The sequence below is a fragment of the Emydura macquarii genome, unplaced genomic scaffold (assembly GCF_026122565.2).
Source record: "Emydura macquarii macquarii isolate MOO-44397 ecotype Brisbane River unplaced genomic scaffold, CSIRO-AGI_Emac_v2 contig_2417, whole genome shotgun sequence".
Classification (NCBI taxonomy): domain Eukaryota; kingdom Metazoa; phylum Chordata; order Testudines; family Chelidae; genus Emydura; species Emydura macquarii.
In genome coordinates, this window is record NW_027132554.1 from 4,344 (window position 1) to 22,898 (window position 18,555).

General features: G+C 43.9%; 1 protein-coding gene across 1 annotated transcript; it reads right to left on the reverse strand.

Annotated features, from left to right (window-relative positions):
• Window positions 1-2,762: 2,762 nt before the first annotated feature.
• On the reverse strand, window positions 2,763-12,343 carry LOC137161933 (ficolin-1-like). The gene is made up of 10 exons (XM_067561424.1): window positions 12,262-12,343; window positions 10,876-10,989; window positions 10,086-10,139; window positions 9,801-9,836; window positions 8,742-8,777; window positions 7,861-7,896; window positions 6,903-7,030; window positions 5,764-5,893; window positions 4,610-4,744; window positions 2,763-3,089 (listed from the first exon to the last, which is right to left on the reverse strand). The coding sequence occupies exons 1-10, from the start codon at window positions 12,341-12,343 to the stop codon at window positions 2,842-2,844; spliced, it is 999 nt and encodes a 332-aa protein (XP_067417525.1). The 3' UTR covers window positions 2,763-2,841.
• Window positions 12,344-18,555: the final 6,212 nt, after the last annotated feature.

Genomic DNA, 18,555 nt, shown 5'->3' on the forward strand with positions numbered 1-18,555 from the left:
TGGGGGCTGGAGGACCTGGATGAGCTGCTCTCTGTGGAGGAACCCATGGAGTTGCCAGAGCTGCCACCTGTGGATGAGGAGGGCCTTGTAGGATTACCGGGGGTTTCGGGGAGGAAGAAGCCCAGGGGCAGCCATTAGTTCGTGGCTGAGTCTGGGGTAACCCAGGTGGTGTATTGCGGCAGGAGCCCTGCCGACCCCATGGCAAACACCTTTTGCCACTGCAAGGGCCCTGGGCTGGGACGCAGTGGAGACGGGTGGGCCTGTATCCCCCTCCCCCCTTCCCTAACAGCCCCAAGAGAGCCTCACCCTCCATACCACTCCAGAGAGTGGGCCTGTTCCTTTGCCGGCCCTGCCTGAGGGCCTGGCCCTAGACTGCTCCTTGGCCGGCCCTGCCTGAGGGACAGATGAAAGATTGCTTGCCTGGGAAAGGGGCTTGAGAGCCTCACCCTCCATACCACTCCAGAGAGTGGGCCTGCTCCTTGGCCGGCGACGAAAGATTGCTTGCCTGGGAAAGGGGCTTGAGTCTGCTCCCAGCAGGAAATAGCTGGGAGGGGTGGTCCCCCTCTGAGAAGGACCCAGAGGGAGAACCCCGGATGCAGCCCTCTCTCACAGGGGCTTGTCCACAGGCCCATTGAAGTCAACAGGACTAGCAGAACTTGAAGCAGATTTTGGCCCTAAGGTGGGAAACAATCAGTTGATATGTGCTACCGTTAAAAATTGCATGACTCAGAATGATAATCATGGTTCAGGACTGGTTGAAAAATCCTATTCAAAACATTATCAATGATTCACTGTCAAATGGGAGGCCATAGATAGCAGGATCCTGCTGTGGGTTCTATCCTGGGTCTGGCATTGGTCAACATTTTCATGAATGACTTGGTTAATGGACAGCAAGCGTATAACATGTGTGGGTGACACCAACCTGTGAGGGATGCAAGAACGCTAGAGGACAGGATTAGAATTCAAAGGACTTTGTTGAATTGGAGAATTGCTCTGAAATAAACAAAATGGAATTCAAGAGTCAAGTGCAAAGTACTACACTTAGGAAGGAAAAATCAAACGCACAACTACCCAATGGGGGTTAAGGCTCGCTGGCTATGTGGTAGTTTTTATTGAAAAGGGCAGGTCTTCCTAGGGCTTCCAGCAGGCTGCTGCTATTGTTTGTGGCCTGCTGGACCCCCGAGGAAGAGACGTGCTCATTCCACTGCCCACATTTGAATTTGCCCAGGGAAGGGGGCCTCCAAAAGGCTGGCTCTGCCGGGACATGTGATGAGTTGGATGAGCAATGGCAGAGCTTCCATTTTGGTCGGACGCCCCCCTCCACACCTCCTGCTGCCTGGGCAAATTCAAATGTGGGCAGCAGGACCCGGCACCTGTTCTTGCTAGAGATTCTGACTCCTGCTCTGCTGGCAGCAGCAGCTGTGGTTTGTGGCTCTGACTCCTGCCGCAGCAGGTCAGGCTCTGGCGGGAGCAGTGGTGATGGCTTTAGCAGCAGCAGCAGCGGTGGTGCAGGGCCCAGACCGGAGGGAGCAGAAGGCCGGGTATGTGGAACTGAGTATGGGTGTTGGGAGACACGGAGGAGCAGAGCCGCGGGTGCAGAGGCAGGGATGCGTGGGGAGGGGGTGAGGGAAGTGAGCATGTGGGACATGTGATGGCATATCCTCTGTTTCTGGCTCGTGGGAAGGTGGGTCCTGGGGTTCAGTCAGCATTTGCTGACCTTGCTAGTAAATCTCCCACTAGGGATAATACCAGCATAAACCGGAGGTAACATGACCTGTTCTTCCCACCAGGCACGAGGAGGCAGAAGCTGGGCAGTGGGACTTTCTAGGGTAGGTGTAGCCTGAGATCGTCTCAGTGCTCCTCTATCTGCACCAACATATCCAGACATGATTTCTGGCACCACCACACTGCTGGTAGAGGTAGCTACCCTCTCACGTACTCCCAGGGTGGCCAGACAAATGCTGTCCCTTTCTGCCCTGGTGCACTCTACCCACCCACCCCTTTAATGTACACAATGCAGGGGCCAGGCACATTTGGGCTTTAATGCTATTGGGTTGTCGTGTGTGTAAAGACAAATCTGAGACATGGAAATCATTGAGCAGCCTTTGCTTTATTGACAGAGGTGAAGGTTCTCCAGAGGCAGATGCAGCAGCTGAGGGTAATGATTCACTAACAGCACGGGAAGAAGTGCATGACAATGCTAGGAGCTGCAGTGGTGCGTCTAGTCATAGAATCAAGCGACAGCAGAGCCATATGGGAGAGGAGACATGAGCTAGACAGAGCTGGTTGAAATTTTAAAAACTGTTTTTCTGTGGACAAACAGCCTTTTAAAAAAAGGAGAAATGTCATTAAATATCACTGAGATCCTTGTAATGTTTTGTTTGGAAGGGGAAAAAAAAATCACATGTTTAATTGAATTTTTTCAGCAATTATTCTGAAAATGTTCTCATGTTAACGACCAAATTTTTTTCTATATAGAAAACCAGGCTTTTGGTAAATGAAAAAAGAAAATAACATTTCTGATAATGGGAGAATAATTAAAAAAAAAAAAATAGCAAAAGTTTAAAAACACAAAAGCAAAAAGGGTTCATCTACAACTGTTTGAAATGAGAACTTAGAAATTCCATTTTTTTACCCCACAAAACTGTTTGTCTTTTTCTACCAGCTCTAATCCTAGCGCATTGCGCTGGGTAAGTGTTTGTGATGGTGTCTGACCACTACTGAATGGCACATAAAGGAAAGATCCTTAGTGACATCTCCAGATAAATATGTTCATTATGACAGGTCTATAATTGCTATGTAAGAGCTAAGTATTATTCTCATAACTGCCTCCATGATTGTCTACACGGGTCTGATTTTCATCTCCGCCGTCTTGTAGGAGTACTTGTGCCCTTTGCCTGTAGACCAGATAATTCCATCAGCATAGGTTTCGTGGTTTCCTGTCAAGTATAATCCATTCAGGTTGGACCAATGACAATCCTTGTACCACCAGGCCCCTTTAAAGTTTGTAGCACAGTTACTCAAAGACAGGTCATTGTCACGGTCTATGGTTGTAAACATCATGCCATTGTGTTCAGTTAAGGAATCCCCTGTGGAAACAATTCTGTTAATTTATTACATGATTTGACAGAGACAAGGTGGGAAAAATCTCTTATTGTTTTATGTTTATTTGTTATGGGTTTACAGTTCAGTTCCCACATCCCTCCCTGGAGGTTCTGCAGTGGGAGCTAAATTTCTCCTTTCATCATGCAGCAGAAATCTCCCTGGAGTCCAGGAGAGAGATTGCACTTCTACTTCTATTGAGGAATACTTTTCACCAGGCCATATTCTGATCTCAGTTACACCACTATAAATCCAGAATAAATCATTGCAGTCAATGTGCTCAATCCTTGGGTGTCCTGAAGTCAGTTTCCACCATTGTGATGGTATAATGTGAGCCCAACATGCTCCTGACACTTTAGGATCATAGAATCACAGCATCAGAAATGTAGGGCTGGAAAGGACCTAGAGAAGTCATCAGGTCCAACCCTCTGCTCTGAGACATCGCCAAGTGAATATAGACCATCCTACAGGTGTGTGCTCAACCTGTTCTTAAAAACTTCCAATGACGGGGATTTCACAACCTCTGCTGGAAGCGTATTTCGGAGCTTAGCTATCCTTATACTTAGACATTTTCTCTAATATCTAACCTAAATCTCCGTACTGCAGATTAAGCCCAACACTTCTTCTCCTACCTTCAGTGGACATGGAGGTCAAGTGATCACAGTCCTCTTTATAACAGCCCTGAACATATTTGAGGACTGGTACCAGGGTTTCCCCCTCCGTCTGCGTTTCTCAAGATTAGATCACACCAGTTTTTTTCAACTTTTCCTCACAGCTCAGGTTTTCTAAACCTTTTATCATTTTTGTTGCTCTCCTTTGAACTCTCTTCAGTTTGTCCACAATAGTAATGTTACTATTGTACTAATGCTTCCATTTCTACCTGTTTGTTCCCCATCCATCTTGCATTTATGCATAGGTATCTGAGATGTTCAGCAGATTCCCCCACTGATTTCCCTCTTCTTCCTCCTCCGACCCTACATGTACACCCCCAACGTCCAGCCCTCTGTTAAGATGGCCCTTTATAATGTTTAGCTGTGGACATTTTAGAGCATGCCTCTTTAGCTGGCGAATGGGTATGCCTAAGCAAACTATTTCTGTCTCTGGTATGTGGGAGTATGGATGCACAGTTTGCATGAAATGGGGCATAACCACCCACTCAGTGTCCCCTACCAATCCCGGTCTGCCTACTGACTTTAATTCAGATATTTCTATGGGGCATTAAGGTCTAATTTAGGAAAGCAACCAGCAGTAGCTATGCCTGCCTCTGCTCAGAATTCTGCTCTCAATCCTTCAATAGGCAGGATATCCATATTCTAATACATATTCTGTTGTCACTAGACTTTGTCTTCCTCCTATAATAGTTCAGCACCAGACTAACTGATGTTTCGTGAAAGAGATCACGTCCACAGATTGTTATGGCAGAAGCAAAAGGTGATGTATATTCTACATCTCTTTTGCTTTCCATTTTTCCACCTGCCACAAAAGGTAAAGGATGAGCTCAACCTACCTGCAGTGCCATTAAGAAAGGCGCCAACGAAAAGCATGTATTTCTCAGCCTCTCCCGCAATTTTGAATGATGTGTACTTGGCAAATTGAGGCATGCTTTCAAAATCTCTGAGGTCGACGCGCATCTCATTGGTTCCTTTAGAAAAGGATTTGAAAGCAAAATTTTCAACATTTTACATTTGTGTTTTTTACTATTATTGATAGTTTCTATTGCAGTAGCACCTGGAACCCCAAACACAAATCAGACCCCATTTTGTTGGGACTATTGCTTACATAACACATACCAAAGAATTTCACTCACTGATTCTTGCATCAAGTCAGTATCTTCATATTGACATTTATCGATTCAATTTCCATCCACCCACCTGTCCACTGTGACAAACAGCCGACTTCTCCTTAGTGGGTCCCACGCTTCCGCCCCTTGTAGTGGGCCAGGGAGTCACCAGTAACCCTGTCTCCCCAGGGAGGTACCTTGCTCCGGCTTCCCTCTGCAGGCTGGGGCCTAGGGTTTTCCCCTTCTCTGGCTGCAGAGAAGCACCGTCTCCTAGCCTGGGGGAAGTTTCTCCTCCAGCTGCTACAAGCCTTCTGGCAGCTTCCTTCTCCTGTGCTCTCCCCCTGCCCACCCCCCTTTAGGGAAGGCAGGGTTTAAGTACACCTGGACTAGCTCTTCATTTGGTCCAGGTGTCTCTAATTGCCCTGCAATAATCTTTCCCCTGCTTGCAGGAAAAAGGAGTTTTGGCCTTCTAGGGCTCACCCTCTGGCCCTGGTATGCCGTTTTGAGGCCCTCTGGCCTGACTTTATCACACCACCATATTAAAAAACTCTTCTACGTTCTGCTTCTCTAAAGTTGGGCAAAATCTATGACTTCATCCAGTCTGAAGCATCCTTCATTTCTGTACTGTGGGCGAACTACCAGGGGACAAACTCTGCTCCATGAATCATGACTGGAGCCAGCCCAGCTACCAGAGTGTTCTGGTTTGAATAGCTTTGTGTGGCAGAGCCGCACGGAAAAGCACGGGAAGTGATGTCTGCAGCAGCAGTGTCTCCTCTACTGAGGGTACAACTCTATATTCGGTAACTAAGGGAAGGGCATGGAAGCAAAACTTGGTGGAGAAGGTTCCTGTAAGGAAAACAATGCATCAGTGACGTCTTTACCAAGGGATGTTAACAGGTAGATATTGTCGTTCCCCAGCCAGAATTCTGACAGCCGGCAGCCGAAACCTTTTTTGTATGAATTCCAGTCACGTAAAAAATCCACCGAGCCATCCACCCGTCTCTGGAACACCTATAGGGAAACAGGAAGGTCTTAGCTGGGAAATCCCACCTTGTTTTCCATCCTATGTAGAGCAGAAGACAGGAAACTCAGACTATGTATCATTTGCTGAGATTTAAATTAGATCAATTTCAACCTCAGGAAATTATCACAATGGGAGACTTGTCCAAAAGTATCTTATTAAATCTTGGAAGCAGCATCTTATAGGTTTGCATGATTCAAAATCTACAGCACTGGACTGGCAATCAGAAGGTCTGTGTTCTATATCAAGTTCTGTCCTGTGGGCAAGTCACATCGCCTCTGGTTTCCCTCCTGCCCTTTGTCTGTCTTGTCTATTGAGACTGTGAGCTCTTAAGGACAGGGACAGTCTCTCATTATGTGTTTGTAGAACACCCAGCACAATGGGGACTGATCTTCATCAGATTCTCTTGGTATGACTGGAATATAAAAGATCATTATAAATTAAAAGGTTTAAATGTGATCTATATACAAAGTGAAAATCCTTTATCTCCTTGGCTCCCTAGAACGCTCTCTACACTCAGACACAGAGGCTACCGAAAAAACAGAGCAGCTGATGTACCAGGACTGGGGCAGAAGATGAAGGAAGAAGGAATTCAGGTTCCAGAGGCTGGGGCAGCTATTGAGCAGGCTGTGAGAGGAAGCCAGAGAATAGAGAAGGGAAACCTGGTTAACTGTGTCAGGCCAGTGACAAATGTCCCCTCATACAGGGGGTCTTTTTGACTCTAAAACTCCAGTTTCCCTCCATGAAACCCACTATGTTCCCAACCAAGGTATCCAGAGTCTTTGACAAGGAAGTTGGAGAATTAGAAGGGTTCAGCAAGTGTCTGTTTGTTTTTGTTTCCACTAACCATGGTGAGCAAACAGCTTCAGAGTTTCTGTCCTCATGCTTTTTTCCTAGATTCAACCCACTGGCTAAGGGCCACCTCCCATTCTTGGGACAGAAAAGTGTTTGCTGTTCAAGAGAAAATGTCCAATGAGCTTTATTATGCTCTGTTCTTACAATCCATCCTCCACCATCTGTTTCCATGTCACACAGCACGGTCATGGGGTTACAGTCATGGGGGTAGATGGTGTACCAGTCGGTCAAGATGTTTCCTCTAGTTAACAGCTCCTTGCAGTTCTTTGCTCCTGGACGAAAGAGGAATTGAAACATGTAAATTGGTTGTATCACTCTCCTTGGGGCAGGGATTTGTAGGCTGCTCTAAGTTGCACCGAGGGCCTGATCAATCGCACAATCAGGTAACCGGAAAATAATCTTTGAGCCCCCTTCTCCTCTCCTCCACACTGTAGTGTATGGGAGTTGGGTAGCCCATGAAGCAGTCTGTGATCCCTCCAGTGGTGTTCTGTGCGTTCTATCTTTAGAAACCTACCAGAGCAGCAGCGTATGTACCTAGCGAGAGGCTTTTCATGCTCTGTAGTTAGCAAACAATTACTTACACTCCACTGTGCCAGTGTGATTCATATTAAGTTTGTTTGAAAGAGGAAAAAATGCACCACCTGCCCAGCCCCATGAGTTGTGTGTGAAAACAGCTCAGCCTGAGCAGAGGATTGGCTCAAAGGGTCTTAAACTCATGGAAATTGAAATGTGCACATAAGTTTCTACTGGAAGTGCCTGTGCAGCTATATTAAAATCCTGAGTCAGAGGGGCTTCCAGTTATCATGTGACTTGGGTGAGCAATCCCCCCAAAGGAATATCAAATACTCGCAGGAATACTCACATGAAACAGTTTGCAAGAGAACCCATCAGCTGAAATGTATTTCCACAAAAGATTTCACTGGCCAATTGCTAACAGCAAACACATTCATTTTGAAAAATCAAAGTCTCTTTGCTGGTAATTTGAGAACAGGAAATGCGATAAATCAGATTTATTTTTTGCAATTTGTCTATCTCTAATGGGTTTTCATGTCTGGGTTCCCTGGATGGAATGATGACATAAGTGCTCATAAGAATCTCTCACCTGTCTTACACTGTATGTTATCCAGCTCATTCTTCCCTGGTCATGAAAAGAAACACAACAGAAAGTAAAATGGAACCAGAAAATGTTCTACTGTCTTTAAAACAGTGTAATGAGACAACAGTCACAGCTGGGATAGCAATGTACTAGTTACCTTGAAAATGCACTAGACAGGTTTTTAATTGTGAAAAACCAAGTGCTAATGGAATCACACATATCTGAGCTGAGCCTTCCAGCCTGAACTCTCGTATCTAACATGGAGCCAACACTGTTTTATAACCCTTTCATGAGCCTCCGACTTGCATGGCTAAGAATTGGTCCTTAATAGACTAAATCAATTGCTGGTCAGTGAGCGCAATGCCCATGAAGCCTGGGGAGTTACTTCTGCTTACACTAGCTGTGAATTTGACTCCATTTTCTTTTTAAATTCTAAGTGCAAATGGGAGAATCTCAGTTCAATGAAGTATCAATAGAAAATGGCCATTTCTTTAAATAGATATTTAAACAGGAATCTTGTGATTCACACTCCCCACTCCAAGTATATGGAAAATATAAAGAGGAGTAGGAGGGGAAAAAAATCTTCTCTAGGACATACTTCCAGATCTACAGATTTCATTTGCATTTCAACTTTTCTTTTTAATACCAAAGGTGATCAGCCTAGCATTATTGCAGATGTTACAACACTTGGATGGCCATCTGTTTTTGTAGGAAAGTCTATTTCTCTCTCTATACAGCCCAACTCTTACAGGAATATCGGTGAGCTTGATACTGTGGGCATGGTAATTATGCAAGAAGCAAGCTGCTTAAGCCACTTAACGTTTAGCTCTGCAGAAATGGAACTGAAATGATGTGCTCAGTATAAAAGAAAATGTGGAGGGTCTCACCACATATTCCAGGGGCTCCCAGTTCTCCTTTTTCTCCTGAAAAAAGAAATCAGAATAAAATCTTTGTTTTGCCTAAAGGTCACCTCCATAATTCAAGATCTCACTACAATAATCACTTGGGTTTAATTGTGTAGGGGATTCGTTCAAAGCCTATGCACCGCTTACACGCCACACAATCTGTTAAAATCAGCCTTTTGTGGAGCTTAACTGATGCATTTATAGTGTTGACAACTCTCATGACTTATTACCAGTTTCATGATAATTTGTTTTCTTTAAATCCCCAGCTCCTGGAGTCAAGTGGATGCATGATACTTTTTCTTTAAGAATGAATGCTGAAATTAAGTTTCTAGCCCTTTTGGCTGTGGAGAAAGCTTCAAATTGTGACCCCTGTGCACCCTAAGGGCTCAAAGCAGAAGGCAAATAAAAGGAACAGCAAATCTCTTATCTTTCTATAATCTCATGATTCTAAAGCCAATCATGATTTTTGGTGAGTCTGAATCATAATTTTTAAACATTTGGGGCTGACAGTACTGAGCTGATCTTATTTTGCCTTCTGCACTGGCTGAATTTCACCCTCAGGCTATGTCTACACTGCAATTGGGATCCTATTTCCTCTGACTGCATATGAGCTTGTGACATAGCGGACATGGAAACTGGGTGAAATTTTTCCCGCTAATATTTTAGCCACTGAAAAATGAAGTTATGTTTCTCAAACAGTTCATGAATTTGGACAACGTTTGTCAAATACTTTCAGCCACCAAGAAACTATTTCCCACATACTCAAACTTTGTTTCAACATTTTTAAAATGTTCCAACTCTTCATTTCAAAACAACCTTTTATTTAGTCCTTTGGCTATTAAACAAAAACAGAAAGACGTAAAAAAAAAAAAACCCCACTTGATACTTCTTTTTCAACCTGAACCAATCTTTTTTCATCTTAGGAAAAATTGCACAGTGAAACAGGGTGGGAAGATTGTGACTCCCACTTCCTCTATCACCATGAATAGCATCATAAACTGCCCTGCTCTTCAGTGAGAAGAATCACCTGAAGTCCCTCACCTTTCCGTCCAAGGGGGCCAGTAGCACCTCTCTCTCCTGATTGAACAAAAAATAAGACTGATCAGAGATACAGGATCGTGACAGTGGATCCAAACTACAGTTCTGTTGCAATAATAAACACTTTACTGTCCAATATAGAGTGAAGGGATGCTATGTTAGTTTTGGACACCTGGTATTATAGGAATTGGTGTTATATATAGCGCTAATTGATATTTGATTAAAAACTTATTTCCTCTTCTTAGCTCATCGAACAGAAAAACAATGTTTTCTACCCTGTTACTTTACCTTTTGGGCCAGCTGGTCCCACATTTCCAGGAAACCCCGGAGGTCCCCATTGTCCTGCAAACACAGAAAACTGACTGAATATTTTCCAAGGCATCATAAATACTGAGTATATAACCCCTCCCTCGACCCCCATCTGAAAATACAATAACCCACATGTCTCTACATTCAAATAATGTATCTGCATTGAGCTCCGCGAGTCCCTGATCTGGCATCAGGATCCCCAGCATGGACTCTTGCATGGAGGCCCAATGAGTCAAAGGGATGAGCACATCTGGCTGCAAGGTGGGGGCCAAATCTGGTAAACATCCATTTTCTACGTGCTACCATTCAAAATGTCATGGCTCATGATAAAAATCATGACTTGCTCTTCTCTAGCAGCACTCATCCAATGTTCTCAGAGCGCTTTCCACAGATCAATGAAATATTCCTCAGATAACCTCTGGGAGGTAAAGGACCATTATCATCATTTTACAGAGGGGGAAACCAAAGCTCAAAGGGAGTGGCTTGCCTAAAGAGACACAGTGAGCTGGTGACACAAATGGGGAAAGAACCAGTGGACTTGGCTGCCAATCTGATACCCCAAAGAGAATGGACAATATTTCAGAGCTTAGTTATTCTGAAGCTCCAGTCCCTCACCACAGGATATGAGCGATTTGCCATGTGAGTTGGGCAGAGTTTCCTCATGTCAGGGTTGTGGGGACTCTCCAAAGTCTGAGCACATTACAAAAGTAACTCCCATTTATGTCCGCACCTTCCATGGCTGATTCTCATTCAGGGCCTGGGAACATACCTGGTTTTCCTATAGGTCCTGGATCTCCTCTGGGTCCTGCAGCTCCTGGAACCCCCGGGCAGCCTTGGAGAATGGTGAGTTTATCAGTACTGTTGAGACCCACTACCTTCACCTCTGGGGAAAGAAATGAACCCATGAACAATGATTGATCTGAAACATTCTGCAGAAATCCAGAAGAATAACTCCAACAAACAAGAACCTAGATACTTCCTTTTCTTGTCTCTTTTAGTGATAAGAACATGATAAATACAAGATTGTCTTCGGTTTTATGAATTTGAGACAATGCCCTAATATTAAAAGTTAGGAATTATTACTGTTAATCTTTGTTTTTAAGTTGTAGGGAAAACAAAAGTTAAACAGAAGACTTATTAAATATTTGTATTTAAAAGGAACCAATACAGAGTTAATTTTGATGTTCTCATCCCTCTGTAGTATTGGCAACCCAACCATTGCAGAATTGTGCTAGTTCATGAAAACTTCTTAACGAATTAACTACAGTGAAACTTGAAAGCAGTACTGCTGTGAAATACATTAATTTATTAATAAGATGTCAAAGCGTGTATTCAATACTTTTTCAACAAAACACCAATTTTCTTCAAAGGGAGTTTTCCTGAGTGAATGCTGCACGAATTTGACTAAATCTTGCATAAGGACCAAGGATATCATGATAAACTAAAATAAATATTCATATGTTGCTGGATTCTCACCCCAAAGTGCAGAAATGAATGAGGACATGGAAAGAGGTCTATGATGGATTTGTGGTCATAGATACACAACAGTTGTGATTTTAGAAATGATAATCTTAATTTGGTAAACATGAATTTTAAAAAGCAGAGGAATCTGAAATTGTAGGATTCCTCTGAGCTTTAAAGATTGAGATTATATTAAGATTGTGGGTCAGCTGCCTGCAAGTCAGAGAGACACTCGATTTGAAATGCTTTGGCCCCAGTATATATAGGAGATGGGAGCTTTCGATAGAGATATTCCAACAGCAACATGGAGAGGTGAGAAGATAGTCACTGAGCATGAAGTAAAGGAGATCAAGTCAAATTTTGAAAAAGCTCATCAATGAAGATGAGACATTTTCACAAAATTATTTGCAAAAACCGTGTCCTATTTTTTGACCTTCTCTGGTCAATGTTGTGGACTTCTGAAATATGGATTAATTTTTACAAAGTAATTTTGTACAATGAAGCTGTTCTTTTTATTATTTATATAGCACCGTGAGCAGGCAAAGCACTTTATAGACAGGTAAGACAAGAAAGATTCCTGAAGATCTTACATGTTGAAGGCAGCTGAATGTAACAGTTCCCAGTTCTCCAGGGTCCTGGTTGGTAAGAACCATAGTATGAAATGCTGTTGGAAACAGGACGGTCTTTCACTCACCTGGGCACGTATCCTGAGCCTTACAAACCGTTACTGCTAGACAAAGTAAAGAGATGAGGGTTTTCTGGGCAGCTCTCTCCATGGTTGGTGCTGGTCTCTACTATGGCAGCTCCACTTGTCTTCTTGCCACCTTCTCTCCTACTTTAGTGTTTCAGTCACTGCGAGCCTTTTATATGCAACAACGATACAGCCTAAAGCCAGTAAAGATCTCTGCCTCTGGTGCCTTAGCGCCTCCTTCCCACGCTCCACATTCCAGTAGTTTCCACTGGTATTTTTATGCTGCAGAGGTCGCAACTATAGCTAATTAAATGATTGGATAGGACATGTTCAATATTGGACTCACAGCCATTGGTTCACCCACACAGCAAATGCAGTGGTGATTACTGAACCGAGCTCGTTTGAATCCTTTCTCACAAAGTTAATTCATGCGAATGTGTCTTCTGAAATATTCAAATAATGAGCCCAACCTCACTTTCTCCTTCGCTTTAAAGCCCCCTCTTGGTTTCAGTGGGAACCTTTGGGTGAACAAGGAGAGCAGGATTGGGTGCATTTACTAGCCAACTGCGCTATTGTTATTATTTGTCTGACACTAGCTGTAAGTGGTGTCATGTTAGACTGGACTCCGCTGTGCTGGGTGCTCTACAAACCCAGAGTGGGAGACAGTAATAGATTGATAGATTCCAAGACCAGAAACGATGGTTGTGATCATCTAGTCTGGCCTCTTGTTTTACACAGGCCATAAAACTTCCCAAAATAATTCTAAAGAAGATCTTTTAGAAACATGTCCAATCTTGATTTTAAAAATGGGCAGTGCTGGAGAATCTACCACGCTCCTTGGGAAATAGTTCCAGTGGTTAATTACATTCACGGTTAAATATTTACACCTCATTTCCAGTTTGAATTTCTCTAGCTTCAGCTTCCAGCCATCTCTGCCCCGAAGGCCTCAGAAGTTAAATAGCCAGGACAATTGAAGGATGGGAGAAAACAATTATTCCATTTTTGCAGTGTTATATGTGCCTGTGGCATACAAATAATAACTACGCATGTCCATGCCATGTTTGCTGAGTTACTCATTTTCCTATATGTACATGTGATTTTTTTCAGTGACTGCTGCATGGCAGATGCTTCAGATGGCAGATCAATGCTGTGGTTCATTTCTTTATGTACACGTGTGTTTGCAAGCAAGAATGCCTCTGCTGTTCTGCCTGTGTGCAAAGGATATTTAATCTCGTTACACTGGGGAAGCACGATAACTTTTCCCAGTGTGATAGTGTGGTTTGTAATTGGAATAAGAGATACAAAGCTGCAAAAAAGACTATTGGAAGATATGGATATCTCACTTTGGATAAAGCAGTAAGTCTGCGTTGGCAGCAGAAATCACTCAGAAGAATTAAAAATAATGAAAGGAAAACAGGACATTGCCACTCTGGATTGAGTGACAGGAGAGACAAAAAACTAGCAAGCAGTGAGTCATTACAGAACAAAACCCACAGAGAAGCATGAAAAAAATCAAAGCACAAGAATTTGCATGGCAAAGTTTCAAGGACTACGCAAGATGAGGACACAAACAGACCACTAAAATACCCAGCTTTTAGTAAGTGCTGCTACTACTTACAAATGTAAGTACAAATGTAAGTAATACAATCACTGTGACTACGTCTGAAACCAGGATAAGCAACTGCAGAAGAGGAAACAAAGTATACATGCTGATGCAGTAATCCAGGAAAAGAGCACAGACAACAGGAGTGCTGTCTAGGAGCTGTGTCTGAAGAAGAAGGAAAAGATGAATGGACATTTTCCTTACAGATTAATGGGACGTTTATAACCTACAGATTGGACACTGGTGCTCAGGTAAATGTTTCAGGCATAGGTGCTGGAAGTAGGGGTTCTGGGGGAGCTGCAACACCCTCTGGCTTGAAGTGGTTTCCAGTAGATATAGGGTTTACAGATTGGTTCAATGCTCTTAGTAACTCCACTATACAAATTGTTCCAGCACCTCTGGTTTCAGGTATTAGTATTAAAAGGTTGGTGGGAAAAAACCCACAACAGGGAACATGGTGAACAAACAGGTTAAACTGAAAGTTTATAATGGGGAACTGATTCCTTCCAGAGGTCCATGTGTACTAGCAGTGACCGTAAAAGATCAAATAGAATTGATAATCTTTGTGATAGTGAAAGGGAATAAAGCTCCTATGTTGGATATAAAAACATGCTGATACAAAGAGTGCACATGGGAGAGGAGGTAAGGGACACATTGTCCAGAACATTTGATCAAACTGTAGTCGAAATGGGGTGAAGTCACACAAAGTGCATGGCAGACCGGTAAAAAAGGAAAGGAAGTGGGAAGAAAGTGCTGAGTCAACAGCTAATGAGGAGACTTTTCAGAGGGTAATTAAGGCTATTACCACAGGGTGGCCAGGACATTACATACCATGTCCAGATTTACGGTTTACAGCAGAATGATCTGTTATTGATGGCTTGGTGTTTAGAGGAAATAGAATAGTAGTGCCTGAGATGTTACAAGCAGACACGTGCACAAGAAGACATGAAGGGCACGTGGATATGGAGAAGTGTAAATACAGAGCCAGAGAGACACTGTATTGGCCATGTCTGATAATGGTCCATAGACTGAGGGACATGAAGTTCAGTAATTGGCTAGAGGATGGGTTTTATTCTCATTATCCTGAGGTTGTTTTATTAGAAAATAACACATCAAAACATGTAATAATGCACATGATATCCATGTTTTCCAGGCCTGGAATACCTGATGTCATCACGTCTGATAGTGGTCCATGGATTGAGGGACATGAAGTTCAGTAATTGGCTAGAGGATGGGTTTAAGTCTATAACGTTGAGTCCCAGGTATCCTCAGTCCAACGGTTTTGTAGAGAATGGTGTGAACGTTGTTAAACGACTTTTGAAGACGGCCACTGCCACAGGCACAGACCCCTCTTCGGCCATGCTAAGCTATCGAGCAGCACCAGTGGATCCTGGACTGTCACCCGCAGAGCTGCTGGTTGGCAGGAAGCTGAGAACAAAACTCTCTAACTCAGTAGTGATCCCTAATGGCAATACTGACGTAGATGTGTGTAAGCGACATAAGTGTAAACAAAAGCTGTATTATGCCAGAGGATTCAGTCCGTGGGGGCCATTGAAGCCCAGAGATGCTGTGCAGGTTCATGATGGTACTTTCTGGCCACGGAGGGCAGGAATGACTCATGAGATCACCCCACAAGCTTATGATCTACAGACTCCCGAGGGACGTATGGTTTGGAGGAACAGGAGTCATCTGCAAATGCATCTTCCCGAAGAAGAGGGAGACAAGGAGGCAGATACTTCACTGACAGCTATAGGACAAACCACTGAGGAGCCTCAGACCAGCACACAGAGCAGTGTGCTGATTCAGCTAGCGCAAGGACTGACGTGATATCAGCCTCACAGATCTAGTAGGCTGCACAGGGCACCTGTAAGACTCATTGAGCACCACTAACCGAGTTGAGCATGTGACGCTATTTGTAGAGAAACGGTGCATAGGGCTAAACGGCTTGGGCTTGCTTTTGCTGGAAAAGGGAGATGTTAGGCGTAAAGACGATGCCTTTAAGAGCAGAGCTCATGTTAGAGGGAAGGGGGCTGGGCTAGGAAGAACCACTTGAAGCAGTCTGGAGTCAGTTCACCAGATGTACAGCGAGGAGCACATGGCGCTCCTGTGTCGGATGGAACGCTCTTTTAGCTCTATTAAAGCCTTACTCCTAAGAATCCAGACTGTGCCTCCTTCTTATGAATCCACAAGACAACACAAACAACGGCGTCTGTAGGCCACCCCCATCCTGCACTGGAGGACAGGGCTCAACAACAGCTTGATTCACCTGGGGACACTCGCCCGCCGCCTGGGAAGATGCCCACAGCACAGACAGTGATGCCAGCCTGCCCTCAAGCTCCAGCTTCGCTGCCCCAACCAGCCTGAAGGCCCTGTGGTTGTGGGTTTTATGTGCTGTCCTAACACAGGCTGGGGATCCATTTAGTCACCATTCCCAAGTTTTTCTCCTGTTCCCTTCCCCTTCCTTAGCTGCTCCTTTTCCTGTTCCAGGAAACAAACAATTGTTCTCCTGAGGAGGGTTTAATTTCTGTATTAGTTATTTATCCCAGAGGGCATGGGGTGTGAGCCATCTGCACATCTGGCCACTAAGTGCCATCACCAATCAACAGGGACCCAGGGCACATGAGTCCCAAGGGGGTGGGGTACAGAGTACTGGAGAAGGGAGGAACAAGAGCCTACACCCACATTACGGATCAGGGCTGCACTAGAAAAAGGAGACAGCAGAATAAATCCAGAGTAACTCACTGCAGTTAAAGAGGTCAATCCTTGGGTGCTCCACGGTCAGCTTGCACCATTGTGATTGTTATAGGAGCACAATGGACTCCCATTAGCTGATCAGTGAGCCTGCTATGACTTCACAATGTGCCTAAGCAACCCTCCAGCGCCATGCAAGAGACTCTGCATGCCAGAGAATATTTCTGCCTCTGGTGTGGGGGAGTTTGGATGTGTAGTTTGCGTAAAAGAGGGCCTGTCCACCCACTCAGGGCCATGTACCAATCCAGGTGTGCCTGCTTCGTATAATTCAGATGTTTCTCAAGGGCATTAAGGTCTAATTTAGGAAAACAATCAGCAGTGGCTGTGCCTATCTCTGCTGAGAACTATGCTTTCAGTCTCTTCACTTGACAGGATATCGGAACAACACTATATCTGAATCTCTGCTCCTGCCATAATAACCCAGCAGCAGAATAAATAATATTTCCTGAAAGAGAGAAATCATTTCCATGGATTATATCACCTTTCACTTATTCAATCAGTTTCCGCATTTTGAGGCAGAGGCAAAGAGCAATTATTCTACAGTGTCCCATTATGAGACTCCTGCTGTATGAAAGAGACAGTACTGAATAGAAATTTCATATTGTAATTGGTGTGGGATGTATTTGGCATCCACCGTAGACTATTCTACATCGCATTGCCTTGCCATGTTTTTCATCTGCCGCAATGAGTACAGGACATGCCCTGAGCCCACCTGCAGTGCCGGCAACAATGTCTTCAAGGATCATCTTGTAGTTCTCAGTCTGTCCTGCAACTTTGAATGAGGTGTACTTGGAAAATTGAGAGCTGTTGTCAAAAATCTGTGAAGTAGACGCAATGTTTGTTGGTTCCTTTTGAATATAATTGGAAGCTAAATATGAAGCACCTCCCATTAGCATTTATTACTCGTATGGATTGCTTGTATTACAGAAGCTCTTGGAGACCCCCATTAGGAATCACGCCCTATTATGCTGGATGCTGTCCTCACCTCTGTGACCCTAAGCACCCCATGGTCATCCCCTGCACACTATTGTGATAATCATTGTACAAAGTGTGATTTGAGTGGTGTCATTTAAAAACAAATAACTCGCTGGTCAGCAATAACATGGTAACATGTATGTAGCAACATTAAGTGTAAAGTTATTAATTCCCCCTGTGTGATGCTACTAGAACATAGTCAAGACCGGATGGCCTTTCCTAGGTAAAGGTGTTATATAGGTTTATCTTAAACAAAGGACTGTCGGTTGCCTCAATTTACATATAAGCAATAAATAGGACCCTCAAAGCAGCCGGGGAAGGAGACTGCAGGAAACAGAATCATTTGCCTTTTAGCACACACTAGAGGGGAGAGCAGAGATGGGGGAAACAGACATGGAACTTCCTTCACCACCAGCCTCCATATCACCTTCCTCACAGCTTGAATATCAGATGAAGCCATTTCAAAGAATTACTGATCTATAAAGACAGGAATCTTAAAGCTCAAATGATTAGCAATTGAACCAACCGCTTGATTGTATACAATGTTACTATATTATGTAATTGTATAGAATACAGTCTTCTCTGAAAGCTAATGGCACACTGGTGGTTAATATCGTTGTGCAATGTCTGTATTAACTCTATTTGAGGAAACATGGCTACTTAATGATATTGTGCTTTAAAATCTGTGGCCAAAGAGGAAGATACAGCTTCCCTCCCAGACAGGAGAGAAGGCAGCTATCTACAAGTCTCCAATGAAATGAAGTAAGGTGTGACCAAAAACAATGGAAGCCCCATTTACATAGGAATCAGCAAGGGATGGGAAGTCCACAGGAACTGAAGAACAGCATGAGGCCATCCTGCTTCTTGAAATAATGTCATTTTGCCATTGACCTCACAGGGAGCACGCTAGAGCCTGCCATGCCTTTGTGAACCCAGTGTCTGATTCTGCAGCCAAATCAGGAGTAACT